At 44.9% G+C, this 25,449-nt stretch overlaps 1 protein-coding gene across 1 annotated transcript in view; it reads left to right on the top strand.

The window, feature by feature from the left end:
- The window catches only part of ENTPD2 (ectonucleoside triphosphate diphosphohydrolase 2), a 336,940-nt gene that overhangs the window by 280,389 nt on the left and 31,102 nt on the right, over window positions 1-25,449 (top strand). Inside the window, exons 5-6 of the mRNA XM_085611195.1 lie at window positions 10,885-11,112; window positions 16,118-16,390. Of these exons, the coding sequence (XP_085467321.1) occupies window positions 10,885-11,112; window positions 16,118-16,390 (501 nt within the window). The remainder of the gene's footprint in view (window positions 1-10,884; window positions 11,113-16,117; window positions 16,391-25,449) is intronic.

The following is a 25,449-nucleotide window of genomic DNA, read 5'->3' as shown; positions in this document are numbered from 1 at the left end:
GACCCCAATCCCCAGGGCCGGCCACTGTTTTTTATTATTTTAAAAAAATATATATTTATAGACACACCTAGGACATGCTGGACAAACCGTACGTACCTATCACCATGACGATTTGCGTGATATTCATTAAAAGGCGACTATGCATGCAATGAATCCACGTGGAATGTATTTACACCACTAGTGAAGCTCTGACATGTCTGATGCCCTACCGTGCCTAATCCCGGCAGACACCCTTGTCGTTTATTTATACAAACATGGGTAGCTATTGACGGGCACATTTAATACACATGCACACCAAGCCATTCAAAGGGGATTCAACAAAAATTCGACCAAAACTATGCAAGAAACCCCCCTCACGGTTAATAAAGCACACATCCACTGCTGGATGTGTAATACTTTTTATTTCCCTCTCTGGAAAGGGGACGAACATCACTTGAGAGTCACAGCGCGCTCCTGACAGAGCCCAATGCTGTGTTACACCCACCATTGCCTGCCGAGTGCCACACACCTCTGTGTTGTATTCCACTAGCTAGTGCATATGCTATGACACTCTCTAGCCCATGTGCACTGTAACACCACCCCGTGAATATGTCATACCACACTTGTCTTCGCACGGGTTATATTGCCCCATCTAACGTGCCTTCCTCGATGCCTATGTTATAACGCACAGTGCTATGCCATACATATTACAATCTGGGATCCATATCTTTGTCACAGTGCATATGCAACGTTACACTCCCCAGCACATATTTTATATTACAACTTTAGAGACTAGTTAGGTTACACAACACTGCCCTGTGCATATTACACTCCAAGGCGCACATCGCATAGCACGCGCTAGTGCCTGTGCTATCTCGCGCTCTCCAATGAATCTGTCATTGCGCACAATGTATTGCATATTATATTTCACGCCCGGTTCATCTTATATCACACTTTTTGGTGCATAGTTTATACCATACACTATATCTAGTTTTCATTTTCAATCGTGCTCTCAGGACTATGTTCTATATAACACTGTGTTCACCTACCCTTTTCACGGGCATTACATTTTGCGATAGGGGGTGGAGGGTCAGGGGGTGTTTCTGCCAAGTGAGCCCGGAGTCACAGTCACAAACGTCCTCTTCTTCCTGAATAAAAGTGAGATTATGCTGCATACTTGTTCATATTTTAAGTAGTTCGCACAGACACAATGTTTTAAAAACAATAAAGTTCCTAATACCCGCCTTCTCTGAACAGTTAGCTTGCTGCCCCATCCCCCTCCTCCCTATCCTCTGTTGTGTGAATCTATGGACTAGCCTCCTCCCTCCTGCCATGCATGGTCTGATGTGCTGTACCAGTCCACTCCTCCTGCCCTCCATTGCCCAATTCTATGCCCCATCATTGACCTCCTGCTTAAACTCTGTGCTCAGCTTGCTGCCCCTATTCTCCTTCCCCCTGCCCTCCGATGTCGTTGTGCATGCCCCTGCTCCATCCTTTTTGCCCACCATGTCCCATGGACCTGCCACTCCTATCTACTCTGAGTGTTCTGTTGAGCTGCCACTCCCCTCCCACCTGCCTAGCATTGTCAGATGACTGTAACCTGTCCCTGCCACCTCCACCCTGCCTGTCCACATGCCATGCCCCTATCCTCTTCCTCCTGTCCTACATGGTCCATTGTACTGCCACACCCTTCTGCCCTCCCTGGTCTGTTGTGCTGCAACTGCTCCTCCTGCCTGCCCCGTGTGGTCTGTTGTGAGGTCCCTTCCCCTGAACTTTCTTGTCTGTGCACAGGTCCTGACCCTCCCTTCTATCCTCCATCGTCCTTTGTGCATGCCCCTGCACCCTCCTTCTTGCCCATCATAGCCATTGTGCTGCCACTAACCCTCCCACTTGCCATGCATGGTCTTCTGTGCTGCCATGGCCCCTCCCACCTTCCCTGTGTGGTCAGTTAGCTGCCCCTGACCCCCTCCCACCTTCCCTCCATGGTCTGTGTGTATGCCATCACAGTCTCACTGTTGCTCTTCATGGTGTGTCTTGCTTCTAGTGCCCATCCTGCCTGACCTTCATGGCTATCTTGCTGCTCCTGCCCTGCCCCCTTGCCCCAGCCCTCTGTTTACATGTGCAGACCCCTACTCCCTCCCTCCTGGCTTGTCTGTTCCATTGTAATGCCCCTGATCCGTCCCCCCTGCCCTTTATGGTCTGTTATGCTGCAGCTTTCTCTCCTCTCTGTCCATTATGGTCAGCTAGCTACCATTGCCTCTTGCCCCTCTGTTCTCTGTTGTCCATGTGCATGGTCCTGTCCCCTCCCTCTTGCTTTCTATGGATTTTTGTGCTGCACTCCCGTCCTGCATGCCCTGTGTGGTGTATTGTGCTGCTGCAAACCCTGATGCCTGCCCTGCAGGGTCAGTTTGGTGCACCTCTCCATGTCCCTCCTGTCCTCTGTTATCCAAGTCTATGTCCCTATCCCATTTCCTTCCATGATCCAATGTCCCATACTTGCGAACATTTTGAACTTGGTAAGAGGGAGATTTTGAAAAAAAACTGGGGTATTGATTTTCCCCTTTGAGTTACATTGAAAAAGAGGATATTGTAGACAGGAGACAGATCAAATAAAGCCCATTTGAGCTTAAAAACATTGGACGTTTCCTGGCTGAATCAGGTCTGTTGGCATGTATGGTTGTACTACCATTGCCTCTTCCTTCTGCCCACAATGGTCTATTACATTGCCACAGCCTTGAAGGAGGGTAGATTTTGTATCACAGGGGGCCCCTGGCCCGTTCTGTCCACACCTGAAGTATGAGACCCTTGTCCTTGCCCTGCCAGCCGCATTTGTAGGCCGTATTAAATTGACCAGCGGGTCCTGTGTTGCTATATAATTATCCTGAGACATCCTTACCACTCAGCCAGCATAAAACCCCTGTGTAGGCCCTTCTGTTCAATATGTAGGCCTCTTTGTTAAATTGACCATAGCTCTGCAATTTTAGTGTATAGCAGTCTGAAGGCAGGTCTGCGAGGCCTTCTGCTCCAAACTAGTAGCCCCCACCCTACCCGAGTGCTCCGTGCTCGGTATCAAAGTTCAACATCCCCCTGAAGCTGTCGACATACAGTAGGCTGCATCCTGGACTGGTACTTGCTTCCTGGGCAGGTTTCCCGCTTTTAAGGAAGTGGCAACCACAGAGCGTCAAGTTAGGAGAACTGAGGAGATTTTATACATGAATATATTGAATTCCCGTACAATACCCATTATTTTCTGCTTGCTCTATGGAACTTACGATAAGCGATTGGCCTGAGAGACTGACCTTTTCACCCAGTCCATTGTCAGCATTAAGTGGGTAAATGACGAAATGTCTGGTAAAATCTGCAGACAAAGCTTTTGGGTAGCATACGTAGGTAGATGTAGCGTGCAAAGGAGCCCACAAAATGATATAAAAGATATCGACGGACTACCTCGCCGTCTGTATGTAGGTTAACAGGCTGTGCAGGTTTTCCCCAAGAGCTGGGAGCTCTTGTCTTCCTTTGCTTAAAATGTCTTGCTCTGCTTTGCTTGAAGTATCTTATTCTATTTTACCTATATGAAATGTCATGTTATGTTTAACCATTGTTCTCTTTACTTTTGCATTTAAAAGATTTTGTATTGTAATTGCAGGAATGCTTGCTCTAAGAGTAAACGTGAGTGTTCCTAGGTAACATTTTCCTTGGTGTAACTTGTTTCTCATGATGCATTTATAGATGTGTTTTCTCTCTCTCTCTCTCTGTCAGTACATTAATTGAGATACAGAGAATATCATGACAGCTGTATGATTATCTGGATTCTGTATTTTGTACTTTATGTCTCTATTCTGCGGTTTCTTTGAAGTTGCATCTTCTCATTAAACTGCCATTGTATTCTGCCTCCAATTCCATGTCTCATAGGTCTGTTTTCTTCATTTTTGGAGCAAGCGTTACTAGGCACCCCGGCTCAAATTAAGGTGCCCCTTTTGTCCCTGACTCACTCTCCTGCTCAGTTCTGTGGTGGCTCCCGGGGCTCTGGGGACCGCCCCTAGCTTCCTTGACCCGTAATAGATCTTCCCTCCAACAGCCTCTCTTGCAAGTCCTGTATTGTTGGTTTGTTGCCCCTGCCCCCCTTTCCACTGCCCTCCATAGTCTGTTGTGCTTCCATGGCCCTTCCTGCCTGCTCAGTGTGGTTAAATTGTTGCCTTTGCACCCTCCTACCTGCCTTCAATTTTCAGAGTCCGTGCCCCTGGCCTCTGCCTCTCAACAGTATCCTAATGAACAACTAGATTGCTAACATTCTATATTTATTACAAAAGTGTGGAACGCCTGACATGATCTTGATGTAATCAAAACTGTAATACCTAGAGCATTTCCTTTAGAAATTACATATATGAGAGGGTCTTATTGGCATCAAAATTATGGTTAGTGCTCTAAAAGACTAAAATAAGGACATATTTTCTGAGTTTTCAAATAGCGACAAAGCACTTTTAAATTATTTGTTATCTTTATGTTTTTTTATCCAGTTGAACACTTGATTAAATGTTGCACTTAGGGGAGAGGATGTGGTGTTACTTCCAGAACTGCAGACTTTGCAACTGGGGAACCAGGTTGAAGTTTCTGCTTCAGCTCGACATTCTGTGATTCTGGTCAAATCACTTAGTCTCCCCATGTCTACAACCAAAATGAATTTGTTCTTGTGTGATGTAACCAATGCTCATGTAAAGCACTCCAATACCTGACAAGTCTGCACTATATAACACTGCAAAAACACAAAATAATAAGTGTTTTGCACACTTCTGTCATTGGGCTATATTTGGGCTACATCTGGGTGATTTTGGGCTACATTTGGGCTCTTTTGTCTCCGGTGGCCATCTTGGGAGATTTATTTGTTATGAAGTTTCCTAATTTCCTCATGTACTGCAGTCTCCTCAGTAGGAAATGCTTTCAGTTTTTTACTTTTATTCCCTCATGAAGGTATTCAGATATGTCACACATTTGCCATAAATTCTTAATGTTAGCACTCTAGTTGCTCATTAGATCACTGTAGTAAAACTACTGTTCACCATGGAAGTCTGCTCCTGGTATTAAAAGTGCATGTTTCAGTCTGCATGTCAGAATTTTTTAATGAAATAGAAGAGGATTTGAGAAGTCACTCAAAATGTGCTCTCATTTTCTTTCTTCAGCATCAATCATAATTTCTATGGCAAAATGAACCCCCTCATTGTGGTCCTTTTTAAATTAAATGTTTTAAGTGTTACCAGTTTATTCCAATCAAGATGGCTTCAGGTATGCCATACTTTTGTCATAATGAAGACAGTAAGCGCTCTAGTTGTTTTTAAGAACATTCTGGGACATTCTGTCATTGGGCTATATTTGGGCTACATTTGGGCTCTTTTGTCTCTGGTGGCCATCTTGGGAGACTTATTTGTTATGAAGTTTCCTAATTTCCTCATTTACTGCAGTCTCCTCAGTAGGAAATACTTTCAGTTTTTTACTTTGATTCCATCAAGAAGGCATTCAGATGTGTCACACATTTGCCATAAATTCAGAATGTTAGCACTCTTTTTGCTCATTAGATCACTGTAGTAAAGCTACTGCTCACCAGGGAAAACTGCTGCTGGTATTGAAAGTGCATGTTTCAGTCTGCATGTCAGAATGTTTTAATGAAATAGAAGAGGATTTGAGAAGTCACTCAAAATGTGCCCTAATTTTTCTTTCTGCAGCACTAATCATACTTTTTATGGAAAAATGAACCCCCTCATTTTGTTCCTTTTTAAATTAAATGTTTTAAGAGTTACCACTTTAATCCAAGCAAGATGGCTTCAGGTGTGCCATACGTTTATCATAAGTAGGACTGTTAGCGCTCTAGTAGTTCTTTGGAACCCTCTGGGAAGCTGCAGTAGAACACAAAGGAATCAACTGACAGTCTCTGCCCTTGTTGGATGTACATGTTTTACTGAGAATGTCAGACTTCATTCTCACATGACTGAGAAAGATAATGTGAATTTACAGAAAATAAGCTCTCAGTTTAGCTTATAGATCACCTTCCAAACCTCTGTGGTAAAAGCATGAGAACATATTTTTCTCTCAATCATGATATCCCAGCAGAAGGCTTTTTCACATGGTGAAATCACCTTAGAACAGGGGTCTTCAAACTGTGGGGCGCGACCCCCAGGGGGGCCGTGGAGTGATGCAAAGGGGGTCGCGCCTTCCCAGTCACACTTCTGCCCAGGCCCAAGGGCTTCAGCCCCCCCCACCCCTCCCCTCCTTCTGTGTCTCAGCCCGGGCTGCTGCAGTGAAACTTGAGCTGCTGGGCAGTGTCTGGATTCCTATCTCCAGCACCCCCGTGTTTTTTCACAGGTCTTTAAAGACCATTTGCATTTAACTTGCCTTTGTAAACTGGTTACAGAGGCTTAGGTTTTTTTGCTGGTTCCAGTACCCCCTGGGTCCCCACTGTGCCTATTCCTTACATTTGGATTTTACATTCACTGCCGTAGTGTGAGAATGCATTTCATGGAAAGGAATACAAAGTTGGCTTCCTGGGGGCGCCGTGTGTGAAAGTTTATTGTGCTTTTGAAGCACCTGCTGCAGCGTTTCTTTCCCCGGCAATTACGGGCCTCACATATATGTCAAGATACCTCTTGTGATTAATTATCTTCCTGGAGAGAGATCAGCATTTTGTATAGTTGAGGTTTTGACTTCGGTGAAGTTAGTGCAGAGGGTTAATATGCCTGCTGCAAAGAACGTGTACCAAGTAGATTACAGAGTGCGTATGATGTGAAGAGATGAGCAGGTTACTGCTTTCAAAAGAGACATCCTTTTGTTACTTGCAATTTATAACTTAAAGTACTAATATAGAATAGTGAGCTATTAACTTTCATCCTAGAACAGCATGCACACTACAAAGAATACCTTATTAGACCATTGATTAATGTTGCAAAAAGGGTTAATTTGGCTAGAAATCAATTCTTATTATTAAAGGAAACTCCCAACTATGCTGTTTCTTTTTCGACTCTGAGTTTGTGCCTCTCCACACCAAGCACTCTTGAACTATACTGCCTACCAGTATGGATGACATGTGACTCCTACACTTTTAGTCCTTTGGCTTATGTAACATTTCCTATACACTGATTTACACACTTATGATTGATTGTCTCTGTGTAATGTGCGTGTGATGCAAAGTGCTTGGACACCCTACACTGGTATGAGTGGCACTATATAACTAATTCAATGCATCTGAGAGTGTGGGGTTATGGAGACTTGGTCACTGTTAAAGGGTGCTAGTGAGAGAATCCGTGGTGGGGGTGGTCATTGGGGGGGGCACCAACAAACATTGTCGCACAGGGCACCACCAGCACTAAAGCCGGCCCTGGGAAGTATGCACAGATAAGCGCTGAAAATACCACTTTAGGTGACTGCTTTTTTTTGTACCGACTGGGCCATCAAAATAATCTGCTGGTTACCCTAACCATAGGACTGGAAGTTTGTTGCAGGATCAGCACATTATTCATGTCCTTCACCCTCGATCCCCGATTAATGCCGCAATAGTTTAACTTGGATCTTAAAGTCTACGCCCCGGCAATAACATGCTGAGTTACTTCATGGGTCTGGGAATGCACCCTGCATTCAGACAACTCATTCCTCATTCTCGCCCTTTATTGTCACGCTCACCCTGCACCCACAGCGATCACAATGCACTCACACTGATCACCATGCACTTGCACCATTCACCCGCTCACCTTGCACTCACAGTGATCGCTCTGCACTCAAAATGCACTTGTCCTGCTCACACTATACCTCAACCTGCAGTCACACGAGTACACTACTCATCCTGCACTCATGTGACACTTCACTCACCTGTCCCCCTCACTACTCAATATGCAACTCACTCAAACAAGCCCATCAGTAATCATACATTCATTCATCCCATTCTGAACTTGCATCCGCACCCAAAATGAGAGAGGACAGCAAGGGAGTGAGAGAATTTGATTGAAGAGGTCAGGGATGAGGAGAAATGTGAATTGGCGAAGAGAAGTGTGGACACGCAAGAAGTGAGTGTGATCCAAAGGTGGGGGCTTCTGTTAGAACAAAGGGGAGATATGAAAGAGGAATGGGGGGACTGGAGAGGTGTAAGATACAAATAGACAAAAATTTGAATGAAGAGACGAGGTGAATGAGAAGTGCTGAGGGGCACGGGAGGTGACAGGGCCAGAGAGGCCATGAGATAAATGTGAGAGACTGTTAGAGATGAGGGCAGTGAAAGGACAGAATGGCAAGAGGTGATTAAAGGTGAAGTGAGAGGTTGAATGGGGAGAGTTCAGAAGTTGTAAAAAGGGGTGAAAGAAAATGACCTGCAAAGTGAGAGAGGGATCCGGGGTTAGGAGAGGAGAGAGGGATGGAAGGGAGGGGGTGAGAGGAAAGCTGCATGGGTAAACGGCTTAACTCTACACAAAACCGCCAGGGTTTTAAGGGACCCCTGCTTCTCCCGGTCAGGGCCAGGTGAGCTTCTAATGTGGCAGCACGTATTGCTGCAGAGTGGAAGGCCCTTCACAAAGGTTGACTTGAAATCTTTCTGATGATAATTGCTGTATTTTGGTTATAAATGGGTACTGATTGGGTGAAATCTTTCCTCAGCGTTACTGTGTGTAACAAATATCAAAATAATGAAGCAATGCTATCCCAAAATACGCGGCATCACATAACCTCATTTACATTTTCATCCCACGCAATTTAGTCAACAGGTTTAGACATTTTTGTCAGGAGGGGGTCCTTACGCCTCAAAATGTTGACAGGGGGGTCTCGGCATCCAAAAGTTTGAAGACCTCTGCCTTAGAACATACCACAATTCCTAAAATGAGTATGGTACCATCAACAAATGATTTATAATGTAACTAAAGTCTTAAAACCTTCTATTAACTGCAATGCTTTTTAATGAGGTGCTATCATGTATATTGGTCCCAAGATGGCTGCCAACACTTCTTGGATGAAGTGCTGACAGCCAATCAGATCTCAGGATGAGATGTGTGGTTAGGCTCCGCCCACATATATATATGCTTTTAAATGCTATTTTCTCAGGACATACTGAACAGATTTACACCAGACCTACAAAAGGCACTTCCTTGCCCTGTAGACTACCTCTCTGCCAATTTTCAAGTAACTCTGTTCGGCCGTTCGGGCTGTAGCTGTGTCTAAAGGTCCTATGGAAAAATGCATGGGAAAAACGCGTTTTGGGACCCCCCTTTTTTCTCAGCCCCCGCTTGACGAATCCCCCCGAGACTTTCAGGGTAGGAGCGGAGCGTAGCGCCCCACCTATTTTGAAAATTTCGCGAGGATTCGTCGACCGGCGCCAAAGTTATTCCAAATAGAATGTTGCGGATTTCCTATGGAAACAGGGTCCTAACTATAACTATCTACTGGCGACCGCCAGTAGATTATATATATATATATATATATATATATATATACTTTTTTTTTTCGTTTTACATAGCGCGAACTAGACCCGAGACATCGGGTATCAGAGCGCTTTAAATGAGCACCAGTTTCATTACAGATGGACACGTTAATTTTTTTTGTTATGCGTGGGGAGATTAAGTGATTTGCCCAGAATCACAGAATGTTGAGCGTCGTTGCCAGGACTCGAACCCGGTTCCCCAGCTTCTAGGTTGACTATTCTAACCGTAAGGCTACATCCTCTCCCCCAACCTTTTCTATTAACCTTATGACAGCTCAGACAGGTAAAGGGTAACTTTCTATTCTAAAAGTTAACTTTCCCTAACATTTATTGAAAAATCAGACTTCAGCATTGAATCTGATTTTTACTAACTATTAAAAATAGTGTCTTAATTGTTTTTAAATCTAGCTCCATTTCTGAGATAGTGTTAGTATTTTAATCTGTTTTCTGGTTTTCTACATCGAACAGCTAGGCCTTCCACAATGAAAAAAGCTTTTGAGCCTTGTCACTGTAGGGCCATGGTAATATCAGTACTTAATTTGTTTAAAAAAACAAACCGTGCCAGGGCGCTTGCCAAGAGGCCACTGCTGCTTACACCACACATTGCCCCTTCCAGCGCAGCCAACAACAGTACCAACACAGCTACTAACCCTCCCACTTCCTACAAGTGTGACAAAGCGAATTATTTCAAGCTCTAAAGCTATAAGAATGGGTTTCGTGGCAGGTATTAATCATTTATAATGTATATTGAATTATTAAACAGAAGTTGTTCTGCTCCTCTCTAAATTAGACAAACCGTGCCACCATGTCGCAATCACAAATGCCAGTGTTGATAAGTAGGTGTTGGTGCTGAGCTCTGGAAACCAATGGCTCAAATTAAGCACTAGGTAATACTAATTTTCTACACGTCCCACATTGGAATACCGTAAACCCTACCTTGTAGGCTCTAAGGCCTGCATAGGAATAACTTACTAATATTTAAAGGGGAGGTTTTCGCCTTTTAAAGGGTTTTTTTTTTGTAAAGGTCTCATTGTATGTTGTACACTGCAGCAGCCAGGCTGAAATGGGCACTATGAAGCCATGTTTTCTTTTGTCACACCAGTGGATGGCAATAAATGCTGCAGTCAGTGGGTGATGGGTAACTTTTCATGCCACGGGTGTATTTTAGCACCACATCCTGTGGCTTTATAGAAAAGTTAAATATGAAAATCAGGGATTATCCAATTTCTCCATGTTATATGGGTCAGCGCACATACACTGGGTACTGTACAGCAGTCCCACCCCCCCAGTGCGCAGAGTCTAAAAATCAGCAATAATATTGAGAACTGCAAAAAATGAAAAATCAGGAGTGGCCACAGAAAAAACTGATTTCCTACAAAGTTCTCATCACTTAGAAGTTTGTAAGCGCCGAAGAATGTTTGCTTTTCCTTGACTGTTTTATGTATTTTTGTTTCCTTCAGTATGGCTGGATTGGGAAATGGACCCGCCCGGCAAAGGGAACCATTGGAGCCATGGATTTTGGAGGCGCTTCTACGCAGATCACTTTTGCCACCAATGCTAACATTGAGAGCAAGGAGAACGAGGTCAACCTGCGGCTGTATGGTCAGTCATACAAAGTGTACACCCACAGCTTCCTGTGCTATGGAAGGGATCAAGTGCTGAGGAGGATGCTGTCCAAAGTGCTGAAGGTACAGTATCACCTGTGGCTTTCGTACCATCCCTTAGTTGGACATGTTATGTGTCGTCTGGTATTATGGTCACCACCATGTGAGGCAGGGAGTCTTAAGGCTCGTACCTATTGTGGCATTCACTGGATGGATTCTTTAAATGCAGAAGAAAATTGAAAAAGGTGAATGCTCCAACATGCGTTTTGTGTTAATCCTCTGCCTAACACGGATGTTTGTAGTGCAAATGTTCCTTACTTTCAGTTTTAGTGCATAGTGCTCGGTAGTACAGTTTGTCCATAAAACTCAGAACCCTACATTTTTAGGCCAACAGATTTACAATTCATTCAATAAGTAAAGCTGCTTGCTGCATTTAAAGGTCAACAAAACTGTAAAGCAGGGACACGAAGGGGGCAGGGACAGTTGTCTGCATGTCTGGGGGAAAGGGGATGCTAACAGCAATATTTCACTCCATGCTGCCTACTTGCATTAACATATGTGGATTTCCCTTTGACATCGTTGTGCATGTCCTCGCTCAGTGCTCATAATTGCAGGGCAGACAATGACCAGTTGTCAGCATAAGGCAATACCACTTTAAATGCACTCTCGCTTCTGTCTCCAGGACGTTTGAGCCCCTTCACACTTGAAACTGTGTCTTCTGCCGACCGAACAATAGCTCAGAGGAGAGGGTGCCTGCAAACCTTTCTGCATTGTAGTAAAGACTAATACTGCTGTTTTCTTGAGATTTGTTACCCGTCACTCCACCATTTCATCTATGTGTGGGTACAAGACGGGGGTAACTAGAAAAAGAACAAGCAGTGGCAAAACCAATCGGCATCGCTTGCTCTAGTGCCTTTGCCATACTCTGGAGACTTGGAAGATAACTGGCTTCCTGCAGCTTTAGATTAGCAAAGCCAGTAGCAATAGGCGGCCATCTTGGAATAGTATTTTGCATCCTTTATTATTGTTTTAGCCTTCCAAGATGGCTGTAACGTTGTATTTAAGTGTGGCATCGAGACACATCATGGACACATTCGTTCCAGGGCAGCGTCTGTCCTATAAGAGCACCTTAACTCCCTTCCGTTTTGTGTTTTGCTGGGCCTCACCAAACAACAAAGAGACCTTAGCCGAGGAATCCGAATTGAATTAAATCTGACACAATGAGCTAGACTGCTGCTTTCACTTCCTCTGCTGCACTTTTAGACCACTCATGAAGTTGTGCTGTCTGAGATGGTGGAGATTTTACATTTTATATTTAGTTTTCTTACTGATTGGCCCTGGCTTCTCAGGATTCATCCTCCGCCCAATGAGGGATGCAAAGCCCCCATGAGCAAGTACATTGAACTTTACCTGTACCTGGTGGAGGAATCATCACTAGTAGATAGTTGTTTTAACTGCTAAAGGGATGCTAGCCTTGGGTAGTGTGTAGCCTGAAGCCACAGGGCAGTGTGTGAAATGGAAAATGGTACCTTATGGCATAAGATGAGAGGTATGTCTAGCTTTTCACTGCAGGGAGGCTAGTATGCTGAAGTTCTTCCACAGTGCATCTGATCCCCAGTGGAGGAACCTTAAATGCAAGTGCATTTCTGTGCGTGTGGCCATTGATCAGCCCTATTTCGTACGCCAGAGTTCCTCCACCCAGTCATGGTTTTCTGGTCTAGACAAGGATAACTGCATCTTACAGTGGGAAGCTGCACTTTTCAGAAGTGTTTCCATAGATGAAGTACTCGCGAGCCACCACTAGGTCGGCCACTGTTTCACCCAAGTGTTTCAGGCTTACAGAAGACTGCCTTTTTTGTATAAGATACCTGCTATATTACCAGGAAATGGTATTTCTTTCCTTTTCACCAGGTATGCTCCTTTACCCTCTCTGTTCCCCCCCAGCTCGTAGTTCTATTTTGGTACGGCCCGGAGTGCGCCTTGGAATGTTCAGCTGGCATTCCTGTGTCTCTGTTGAAGTGACTTGAAGGTGTCTGACGAATAAAGATGGCTCTCCTTCACGTGTTGTCCTCGACTTCTTGTCAACACTGGCGACTGAGGGTGGGATTTCGCTGAGCAGGGGTCAGCACAACACCTCCACCCCTGTGTTTTGAGGCTTCGTCATCCTGTTGGAAGTCTGTAACTGGTACTTTTCTTTGGAGGATTCCCTGGATTATGGATTCGTGTATGAAGTGATCAACACAAGTGACTTCCTGGATTTCAATTATTATTTTTAAAAAAAATCAGTGACCGTGCAAATAGGGGTGAGGCTGATGCTCAGCGCCCCCAGGTATTCTGGGGAGAGTTCTGAAAGAATGATGCCGAAGTGTTCGTTTTCCTACAGTATTTGGGGTGTGCTCAGAGACCACTGGTTGTCAGCCGGTCAATCGAAACACTGATTACCGATTGCTTATGTCTATTTATCAAGTAGCACTGGGTTTCTGTTTGCCTGAAAGGCAGGGGATCTTTTATGAGTTACTTGGTCCATGAGATAGTAAACAAAAATAGTTGTTTCGCGTTGTAAATAGAAATGAGGTGTATTGACTCAAAATGATAAAGTGTGATATGAACAAACATTGCTAGCAGATTCAGAACGAGCCCAAATTAAAATTAATTTCGTTTTCCTTTCGGGATGTACTTCAGGTAATATTATTCTTATTTTATTTTAAAATCTCATTTTCTGCAGTTGCAATTAACACAATTTCAGGCCCGCAATCAAGTCTGATATGGCTGCAGAGGCAGATCGAATATGTTATTGCCTCACGAAGTGGAATAACTGCTCTCTTCTTAAGTGGTGTTTCTTTTAGCCTTCCGACCTTAGCGCTTCTACCTTTCAGCATATGTCATGTCTTGCTGTGCTTTATTGTGCTGTACTATAGTACTACATTTCTGCAGCAGATTTGCATAGGGTGAGTGTTTGGAATGGTGATGTCCTATGTTTGGATCATCTGTGAAGTGCTTCCGATATCTTACGTGATGACCACCGAGGTGCGGTTTTCGTGTTCTGGGATGCAGCACTTGGCAGTGTGAGAAGAGTTGTTGGAGAGAGACGGGCAGTTTGTGGTTAGTAGTATGCTGGCAGCCTTGTTTGGCTGATTACTGCTGGCTTTCTGTGTCTGTTCTCAGTTCCTCCGTGATAAACCCTCAGCAAAGCAGGTTGTACCTCTCGGGCCTCACTTTAGGGTACCACAGTGAAAGGTTTGTAGGGCTGTGTGTAATTGGTATCCATTCACTACATAGTTCCTTGTCCAGGGCCCTCAAGCACTTTATTGACCGTGAAAGATGGATGCCTTTGTTTAGAGTTTGACAGGCAGGATACTCGGTCACAAATGCGGCAGATGTCCCATAAGCCATATTACAAGGATATTATAGCCTGTGCACAAATACAGCGGACAGATCCGCGTAGCTGTCATGGAGCGGTGTAGCGCAGCGGCCGGAGCGCAGGGCTCATGGTTAGATCCCCGGCAGCAGCTCAGCTCAGCATCATGTGACTCTGGGCAATAGCTTACTTAATCTCCCCCCCCCCCACGAGGGCCCTCAGCGCATTGAAACCTTAAGGGGTGATATATTCGCACTTTACAAATATGGATTTATTTATGTTTTGGCAAACTATCCTGTCCACCAAACTCTGTATAAGGCTGTTGCTTCGTTAAACCTATCTTCTCGTGGTACATTATCATTGCTTGAAAAAGTCTTGGAGCAGTGTCCCTTGCCCACACCTCATGGGGATACCTCCAGGCATGTGGAGTGCCAATGAAGTTCTTACCTACAGTCCAAGTTAGGCATTCTGGGTGTAGTCTTTGTGGTGCAACATTGAAGTGATTTGAGAACGGAGTGAGTGAATCGCTGAACTTGAAACACTGCCCAAGGCTCAATGTCGCCCTTTCTCGCGAGTTGACAGCAGTCCATTGCAGGATGGACGTTTTCATATAAGGGTCACCAGAGAATGTGCTTGACTTATGTGGTGCCCATTTACTTCCTACTTTAACTTCTAATAATTCTGCCCCTGAACTTTTAAAAATGTGACATTCTCTCTCTTTTTTTTGCAGTGTTCACCTTATTTCCATCTTAAAAGGCCCCAAATTAAAGATGCCTTTTCAAGACTAAAAGTCAGATGCGAATGGGAGACAAACATAGGTTGTGTATTGGGCTCAAACAAAAGACAAGACTTGGTGTGTGTGCATGGTCTGGTTGCAGTTAGTGCCCCACTTAGAAAAGCCTGTGTTTCTGAGAGCAGATGCCTTCCTGTCCTTAAGAAAAGAAATGTAAAGACCATTAAGAAGAGAAACTTGATCCTGGCACTGCCAACCACTTGTGTGCCTATTGTAAACATTTGCTTGCTATCCGAAGGATACTAAGGTTAGCTGCACAGGCCATAGAGAACACCCTGCCTATATATGAATGCCTGCTTATCCTCCTCCTAGCCACCCCTCTGGGGTAGGACCAGGAGCCTCTCGTCATTGCCTCAGCTGTCACCGAATTACCCGAGACCTCTGTTTGCAGTCTACAGATGGCACTCCACGCAGTGTCTCGAAATAATGTCACCCAGCAGCGAGACCAAAAACCCATGTCCACTTATGGTCTCTGTCACTTTCCTCGGGAACCAGATGATCAATTGTCAAGCAGTTTCTCCCTCATTCTGAAATGCCGCTTTATTTTGTATCTGAATTTTTACTACCACCCCTACAGCCTGTTCCCCATCCTTACATTGCTTTACTTTTAGCGCTAGATACGCTTTCCTTCTGGATTACCTCTGCGTAATTTTGATTTCCCTGGAGAAATTTGCAACAAATTTTGAAACCCAAACCAGGACTGTATGACTCAATGGAGGTGCAGTTGCACCACAGTCTTAATTTGGTGGGGTCTCTTCTAACATGTGATTTGCACCTGGTCTCACTGTATTATGTAGCGTTATTACTGCTGCCAGTGAAGAGTCTCTTATAAGGTACTGAGCAGTGTAAGGGGAATGATCTGCCATACAAGAGACTTACAAATGGACAGTAACCGGCCACGATAGACACCACTCTAACACTACTTTTTCTACTAACAGGCACAAAACTATGCTTCACAATCGTCGAACCCTTGTTGGCCAAAAGGATATTCCAGAACACTTTCCCTGGGAAAGCATGTTTATGATTCGCCATGCACTGCTGACGAGAAACCCTCCCCATATAACCCGGACACCGTCATCTCAATGACCGGGACTGGGATGCCTGACGAATGCCGCACTTACGTCGACAGCCTCTTCCAGTTTGGCGATTGCAAATTTAGCAGCTGCTCCTTCGACGGGGTTTTCCAGCCTGCTGTAACTGGAAATTTTATTGTAAGTAGATTTCTTTTTTTTTGTTTTGTTTATTTTTATGATGTTTACATTGGGGATGTCTCAAAGGAAGACAGCACATGATGTTAACCAACTACTCAGTACCACCGTTTCCTACCCAAAGTGCCACTTAGGAATAAATAATATTAAATAGTAGTCTTGCGACTAGCATTAAAGTCACTAACTTCTCACATTGGCATATCGGTTCAATAATTTAAGCAGCACAGTAGCTGACAAGGTAGAGATGCAAGTAAATGCATTAGGTGGTCTTTGCAATTATCTTCCTTCTCAGGTTCTTTATCATCACTGTAGGATGTCCATTTCTATTGTATATCTCCTGGTGAACTCCGTCATGGTCTAATGTCTGATGATGAGCATCTGGGATCCTACTGCTGGCATGGGCAGACTGTCATCTGACGAGGGAGTGGTCAATTGATTCTCCCTGCAAGGATGGATGCTTGCGAAATTCATGTCTGGCCCCGTTAAACCCATTTCTCTACACATAACGTTCAACTTTGCATATCCTTTGAGGAACCTGATCAGCTCTGCTCCAAAAATGGAAGGGGTAAAAAGCGACAGAGCATCTGTGCATCAGCGGACAGGCTCAATGGCCTCTCTGCCTGGCAGGGTGGTCCCTCATGTCTGGTTTCATGGACTTGCATTCACAAGAAGGGCAATGAATGCCACTTTATTTAGTATGTGTTAGCTAATGTCTTAGACCTAACTAAATGACTGGTGTGTGATTTATGCTTTTGTGATGACCACATAGATGGCAGTCGTCTCCTTATCCGTGTCTTCCACAGTATAACCTTACATCCTACAGAACTTCATGGACAGAACACCTGCAGCAACAGTGCACTTTACTCACCACTCCTGGCACCATCATTCACACAAAGACTTCAAGTCTCGAAGACAACTTACCATTTGCTGCCTCAGCAGCACATTCAGTTCAGGCTTTATTCACATGCTGTCCTACAACATCAGTGCACTTTAAACCCAACTCCTGGTACCATTGTGCTGCAGTGTACTGCACTTTGTAAACGAATAGAAAGCAGTTTGAGTACCGGGTGAACTTGTGTTGAGCAGGGGCAGCTGGTGACATTTGAAAGCGGAGAGGGCGTAAAAGTTGTGGATAGGCGCCCAGTGGCAAGCGAATGCATTGAGTGAGCCGGACCGGCATAATGGGTGTTTGGGGGTTCTACCCCGAAATTGTTTTGAAAAAAGAATGGGTGTTAGAAATGGGGGGGTCTCTGGTTGGCAGTGGATGGCCACTGTCCAAGCAGGGACCCTTCTTTCTAAGTCAGAGTGAAGGGCTGCACCCCCTTGACAACCCCTGCTCCACCCTGTGGTAACGTAGTACGAGCAGTTAAGCTAATCTCAGAGGCAGTGTGTAAAGCGTTGATAATCATACACAGTAAATACAGTGAGGAACACTACAAAGGGACACAACACAGGTGGTTATCAAAGAAAATAGTTATATTTATAGAGAATTATCACAAGACCAAATAACGTGGAAATCACAATACTGTACAAAAATAGTTCTCTGGATGCTGCAAAAATAGTTCCAATGGGTAAGGTAAAGTTCAGTTAAGGACAGGGGTCTCTGCGACCCTTTTTACTCACAGTTCTGAGATGTTGTCAAATAATCCACAAGAAATGTCGCTCCGGCAGGTTAGCGATGTTTTTCCTCACGCTTTGGTCACGGCCGCTCGCTAACGGGGGTTAGCGACGGTTTTCCGGACGCTCAGCCACTGTAGCGATGATTTTCTGACCGCAAACGTGCTGGGCGATGCTCAGGCCAGCAGGCCTTCAGCGGCAGCGACGCGACGATTTTCCGGACGCTCAGCAGCTGTAGCGATGATTTTCTGGCCGCAAACGTGCTGGGCGATGATCAGGCCAGCGAGCCTTCAGCGGCAGTGATGCGACGATTTAGGCGTATCGACGATTTTCTTGACGCTCCGTAGCTGTAGCGATAATTTTTAGGCTTTAGCGATAATTTTGAGGCTTTAGCGACGAAATGAAGTCTACTGGTCCTGAGACTTCAGTCAGGGGGCTAGCTCTCTCTCTATCCCTTGGGTGATTGCAGGTTCAAGATTAAAAAGTTCTCTTACAGCTCCTTTGCCCTCCTTTTTCCAGTCCAATGAAAACTACTGCAGGCCAATCCAGGGAACAGCACACAACACCAGGACAGTCCTCTCCTGCAGCTTTCTTCAGTTCCACGGACAGAGGTTGGTCTTGAAATCCAGGGCAATACCAATTGTAGGGGTTTCAGCACAGATATTTATACCCCAAAAGTCTTTGTTCTAAAGAGTCACAAGTCACAGAACCAGTTCTGCTCAGTCCTGGAGCACTTTGTTTACCAGGCTGCATCCTTCCTTTGAGTGTAGGGCAGAGATATCAGACGCACCACAGGAGGTGGAGCCAGCATTGTGGAGGGAAGGCACAACCCTATTCAGGTCCCAGGTGCAACTCCTCCCACCCATCTAGATGCAGATCTCTTCATTCACCACTGGGACACCTCACCCTGTCTCCTGGAATTCCCCAGCCCTGACACTCCAAACACAGACAGCCAATACACATAACAGCAGAGCACACTGGAAGGCTTGGGCAAGAAAATACCTACTTTCTAAAAGTGGTATTTTCAAACACAGAATATAAAAATGACCTTCACTAAAAGATGTATTTTAATGTTCTGAGCTCAGGCATACTAAATTCGTTTTCTACCATGTTCCTGGGGTCAGTTAGGACTATAGAGTGTAATAGTCAAACTGCCCATTCTGGCCTATGGAGAACAGGTAGCCTTACAGTAGTGAAAAACGAAATTGGGTGTAATTCACTACCAGGACATGCTACACACATCCGAGCATGTCCTACCGTACACATATAATGCACCCTACCATAGGGGTGGCTTGCATGATGCCAAGGGAAGGATCAGGGGCTGGGAAGTGGATGGCAGTTCTAGACTGCACACAGACACTGCAGTGGCAGGTCTGAGATACACTTTACAAGCTGCTTCTGTGGGTGGCGCAAACCAGCGCTGCAGGCCCACCATCAGCATTTGGTTTACCAGCCCTGGGCACACACAGGCCCCATTACTAGGGACTAACAGGTAAACCAAATAAGCCAATCATGGATATACCAATTCACATGTCATATTTACAAAGGGAGAGCATATGCACTTTAGCACTGATCAGCAGTGGTAAAGTGCCCAGAGTCATAAAATCAACACAAACAGGTCAGAAAAAATACAGGAGGAAGGCAAAAAGTTTAGGGATGACCCTGCAAAAAGGGCCATTTCCAACAATGGGCAAATGGTGGATTCTCAAGCATATTAGAGAAAGCACAAAGGTTAATAAAACAAATGTAAAAGTGTAGTTATGAGATCAATAAATACATAGATTTCTTTTTATTAAAACCGTTTTTTAAAAGTGCACACTTCACAGCTTAGCTTGTAGCACCCTTACAATACCCCTCAAAAACAATAAATGTGTGTCATCAGAAAGCACATTTATTTTTTGGGTAACTGTCTTTTAAACACACGCACTACACATCTTAGCTGGTAGCACCCTTGCAATACCTCTCAAAAGAATAAATGTGTCATCAGGAAGCTGCAAGTGATTCCATTGATTAAAGCCATACCAACTTCCAAGCACCCTTTATATTTGCAGATGGACCTGCTGCATACATTGACATCGGTGCTAGACAAACAACCAACACATACCTTGATGTGCAACTGACCAATCTAACGACCTTCAAATGCAATTGCCTTTTGGTCTCTGCTTCATAGGTACTTACAATTAGCTCAGAGAGGTTTATCTTTAACTCCCTCACTGCAGGGCCCTAGGGCACTGTACCTACTCTCAACTTGAACCCCTATTGCCCCACGCTCACGGAGAAAATGAACCTTCCGGTACAGGATTACTTTAACAGCGCCAAAATAAAAATAAAAAACAGATCCTGTAATGCGGGTTATAAAAGCGGAGACTCATTCATCCCTTATCAATGATCATCATGTAAAAAAACAAAATCCACATTTTACTTCCAATATAAAAAAAAATAACCTTTTACATGAATTTTCGGAAAGCTATTGACGTGTTCTATGAGGATTAAAAAAAAAAAAAGAATAATTGAATAAAAGTTATTTCTCTGTTCTCCATGTGTCCTTTTGTTTAACTTTGGAAATAGAGTACACAGCTTTTTTTCTGGTGATGCATGTTTTCAGTGTATAGGCACTCTATCGATCAATTAGCAGATTTACAAAACGTAGCTGCGATGTAAACATAATTCATTTATGTCTGACCTTTAAAAAGCAGTCAGTAGAATGTGTCTGTCTTTTCTTTTCGCGTCTTTCTGTTACATAGTTCTACACGGATGGAAATCTGTCCAGGGGAATGCTCGTTTGATCTTTCCACTTCACTTTCCTTCATGTCAGGGTTTTAGGTGCCCTTTGCCCTAAGTTCTCCATTACCTTTGCCTGTCACTCCAAAGCGCCTAATAAAATCCAAGAAAGCAATTTTCAAATTCGGAGAGGTGCGCCTGTGAGGAACGGACTGTAGGAGTGGCCACAACACAGTGGTACTGTGAAATGTGATGAGGTTGTCTGCACTCAAGGCTATGCCTGAACACGAGTCTGTAACAACATATACGACTTCTCCATTTGGACCGTGAGGGCTTCTAAGCACTAACTATTTGTTCTGGCCCAGTCCTCCCCGTTTGATACAGCAGAGAAGACCTGGGCCTGAAGGTGAATGAGGTCCCCCGCACTGTTCTGCCAATGCGCAAGCTCATGAGCAACAGCGACCCATCCCTCGTAGGTGGATAGCTCCACCCTCTGGGTGATGCTGTAAATGATAGTGTGTCAAGCGGTACTATAACATAACAAGTGTATGAGTAAAGCACAACGTTTACCCTCAAGGAGCTCTCCTAGCATGATAACAGATATTTATTGTTACCCAATCCAGTATTACTAATTTTATCGACCTTGGCAGGATGGAAGGCCGAGGGCACTCAACGGGATTTAAACCTGTGAACATGAAGTGAACACTGTGCCCTGGAGTGAATTCATTATCCCACTGAGCTACCAGTCCCTGATACCTCTCTGTGGGTTGGTAGAGGGATTTTGTTTTATTTTTAATGATTCCGCCTGTTTCTTGGGCACCTTTCTAGAATAGATCCATCACGCCTTCTGCAAGGCATGGGACGAATTTAGCCATGAGTTTACAATTCAGGGGCAGGGGCAAGTCAAGGGTCAAGGTCCTGCAGAGCATGTGATTTTTTTCTGATTGTGTGTGCATGTAGCTATCTCCAGAATGCGTTGGACATCATGGTGCTTCATTGAGGCTGTAGGATTTTGAGTTTTCTTTTATGTGAGTGAGTCACAGTGACCGGGTGGGGCCACGCTTGGGTTTGGAAAAAAACATATGTGCATCAACCTCACGTTCTTTGTGCCAAATTTTAAAAGCTCTGCTGCTCCACTCACTCAACTTGCCCCCCTCCCCCAAAAAATCCTATCCAGTGCCTGGGCAGTAACTTTGAGAAAAAAGCTGCTCTATTCTGGGATAATTGTCCTCCCGATCAATTCAACACTCGCGTCATAAACTTAATTGAAGTGGGGGACATGAAGAAAACGGAGAGTGCTATGACTGGTTTGGTCAGCCCTGGGGCTGACCAAACAGTCAGCGCCCATAACATCGGGCTAGTCACTCCTCCCCGAAGCCCCCAAACAAGCATACCCTTCTTCTGCTTTCTTGCAGTGCGAGACACAGAAACGTAAAATGGTATTTATAGCATTTTACGTTTCTGCTTCTCGCACTGCAAGAAAGCAGTGGGGCAACGCTCCGACGCCCATGTGGAGGAGCCGCTGCTGGTGTTGAGTCTTATTACTATATTTGTATATTCATAATACCATGATTGTCTTTAGTTTTCCAAATAACTACAAAATAATGGCTTTACCACGTTTCATTATCACCCCATTACCCCAGCCTGCCCCCTGTCCATTGTTGGGTTCAGCATATTGCTTGTTGGTAACTCCCAGACCCATACCACCCTAACATTATTGACTAAGATGGATGCCTGGTTGCTAGATGACGCTGCATAGAAATCTGCTTGGACCAGCCATGGCATTACCTTCCCTTATTGTTGAATGCCGCTTCAATGCACTCTCCTGTGACACGCTGTGCCATAACATACCCTTATTGTTCGATGTATTGAAATCTGTTGGGGCGAACCCTGGCACAACATTACCTTATTGTTGGATGCTGCTTCACTGCACTCTCCTGGGACAATATACCCGTGGTGTTGATTGATGCTGCACTGCACTCTGCTGGGACCAGCCATGGCATAACATTCCTGTTCGAGGCATGTGAGCTGTAGATTGTATAATTTAGCATAGATCGCAATCTGGTGTTGGGCTCAGATGTTTTCACCTTGTTTTTGTCGAAGTCTTTGTAGTCACCGGATAGGTGACTCCTCTTATGGTGATAGTGCGCATGGACATCGACTCCATCTTCAGATAGTTTTTTCCGCCATCGGGTTCGGATGTAAACGGCTGCGCTTCAGGTCTGTATCTTATTTGATTCCCCTCCGACGCGCAATCCTTCACTGCTCGACTGTATTGTTATCGATCGCGCTCCTCGACTTGGATCCATAAATCTCAACTCCTTCGATTCCGGTCTTCGACGCGGGCCGTTGGGCCTATCCTCGCTATCAGGCCCTACAGCTAATGGAAAGAACTCCATTAAAAAAATGCCCCCTGTGTGGTGCCAAATTACCACACACTGATCTCCACGAGGTCTGTAACATTTGCCTCTCTCCAGAACACGAGGACTAACATTGCCCGGCCTGTGCTTCATTTCGATCGAAGAAAATCATACGTGACTGCCGGGCTCGGCGTCACGTAATGTCTCGATCCACTTCCTCGGGCCGGATGACCTCTTTGATGCAGGCCCCGATGCTCCCGAGGAACAAGAACCGGACATTGAAGACATCAGCGTCTCCGAGGCCTTCGAATCAGAGGCCGAAGATCAGACGATTACTCCAGGTCAGCGAACTGCGAGTATCGACACCACTACCTAGTCTCAAACATAAGGCTCCGATAGCACCTTCACCTTCCGGCTCAGGTTGACACCGTGACAAAACTTCTGATGCCCCACCTTCGGGCTCAGCTCCGAAATCCAAAGACGAGCCTTCAGGCGGCTCGGGACTGAGCCAGCCACGCATCGGTACCGAACTACCATCCCCGGTACCGAAACCCAAATATTTGGCACCGAAACACCAGCAGGATAACGCCTTGGAGCCAAAACCGGACCATAAATCCTCGGAGCCGAAAAAGTACTCTGACTCTGACTCTACAGCTCCTCCAAAGCAAAAGGACACTAAGACCCCTCCTAAAGCTTCTGAACCAAAATAACCAAAATCATAGGTACCGATCAAAGATTCTGGATTAAAAGACCTTTTTCAACCAAATCCAGTGGCTCCTAAACAAAAAACTCTTCACAATGACCCTAAAACTGGTCACATCAAGACAATTCTATCTAAAAAGAGACCTTTGGACTTCCCAGAAGACCCCAAAGTACCTTTAAAGAAGAGACATGGGAACTTCTCCAGCCAGACCCTTCTCTCCTCCAAATATCCCCACAACACCACTTGTGCCTCCATATTCACCTACACCACAAGGTGATGATGATGATGATCACCTTGGGGGTGGGTACAGAACCCACTGGAGGATAATGATGATGACACTACCCTCCCAACACCTGAACCTTGGGAGTATTATGATAATCTACCAGATGTCCCAGATCTCTCAGATTCAGACTCATACCCATCTAGGCCATCCTCCCCAGACGACAACATAGGTTATGCACAGCTCATAAATAGAGTTGCACAATTTCATGGGGTGGAATTACACTTGGACCCACAGGAGGAAGATTTTTTGTTAGAAACTTTCACACAGTCACAAAAATCAACAGGCATTCTACCAATGTTAAAAGGTATCATCAAAAATGCACCTGATGTTTTTAAAGATCCCGTCAGAGCTAGAGTTCTCAAACCCAGGAATGAGAAAAAATATAAACCAGCTCTCAATGAACCAGCTTACATTAAAGCACAGCTCCCTCTAGATTCCTTGGTTGTGTCAAATGCACGTAAACGAGCAAATTCCCAAACATCAGGGGATGCCCCACCTCCAGATAAGGAGTCTAAATTACTAGGTGCATCTGGCAAACGCATTGCCTCACAGGCAGCAAATCATTGGCGTATTGCCAATACCAAAGCTTTAGTGGCCAGGTATGATGGGGCTCATTATGACAATCTTGAAAAGCTCATACAACATCTTCCCGATCAGTAGAAGACCAAAGCCATTGACATCATCCAAGAGGGAAAATTAATTACAAACACTTCTATAAAGTGTGCTCTTGATGCAGCCGACACAGCATCTTGTGCGGTTAACACAAGCGTTTTACTACGCAGACACGCATGGCTGCGCATATCTGGGTTTAAACAGGATGTGCAGTCCACAATTCTTAATCAACCTTTTGATCAAGAATACTTAATTGGACCCACTGTAGACACATCTTAGGAGAAAATAAAGAAGATCTCAGAAACTGATAAGTCCATGGGAGCCGTACAGGCAACAACCTCTAGAGGTTCTTTTTGTCGCTTCTTTTATAGGGGTGCCTCTAAAACTTTTGCGATGGACAACACCTCATCCTACTACAAAAACACTACTCAAACCTCCCCTAACAGAGGCTATTTCTGAGGAGGCTATAGAGGCAACAACAACAAAGGTAGAGGCCACGGTAATAACACCCGCACCTCTCCTACTACAAAACAGTGACTTCCGTCCGACCATTCCATTTCAGTTGGGGGAAGACTATCACAGTTCCTACCTGTCTGGAATTCCATCACCAAAGACAAATTCTCCAGTATGGTTACTGCCTGGAACTCACTTCACCTCCCCCATTCATACCTGCCCAAACAACGTCCAATGTCCACAGAACACCTTGCGCTGTTAAAACAAGAGATTCTCTCATTACAAAAACACGCAATAGAACCGGTCTCCTTAC

This window comes from Triturus cristatus, chromosome 1_2, assembly GCF_964204655.1.
Source record: "Triturus cristatus chromosome 1_2, aTriCri1.1, whole genome shotgun sequence".
NCBI lineage: Eukaryota > Metazoa > Chordata > Amphibia > Caudata > Salamandridae > Triturus > Triturus cristatus.
This window is presented reverse-complemented; position numbering and strand designations above follow the sequence as displayed.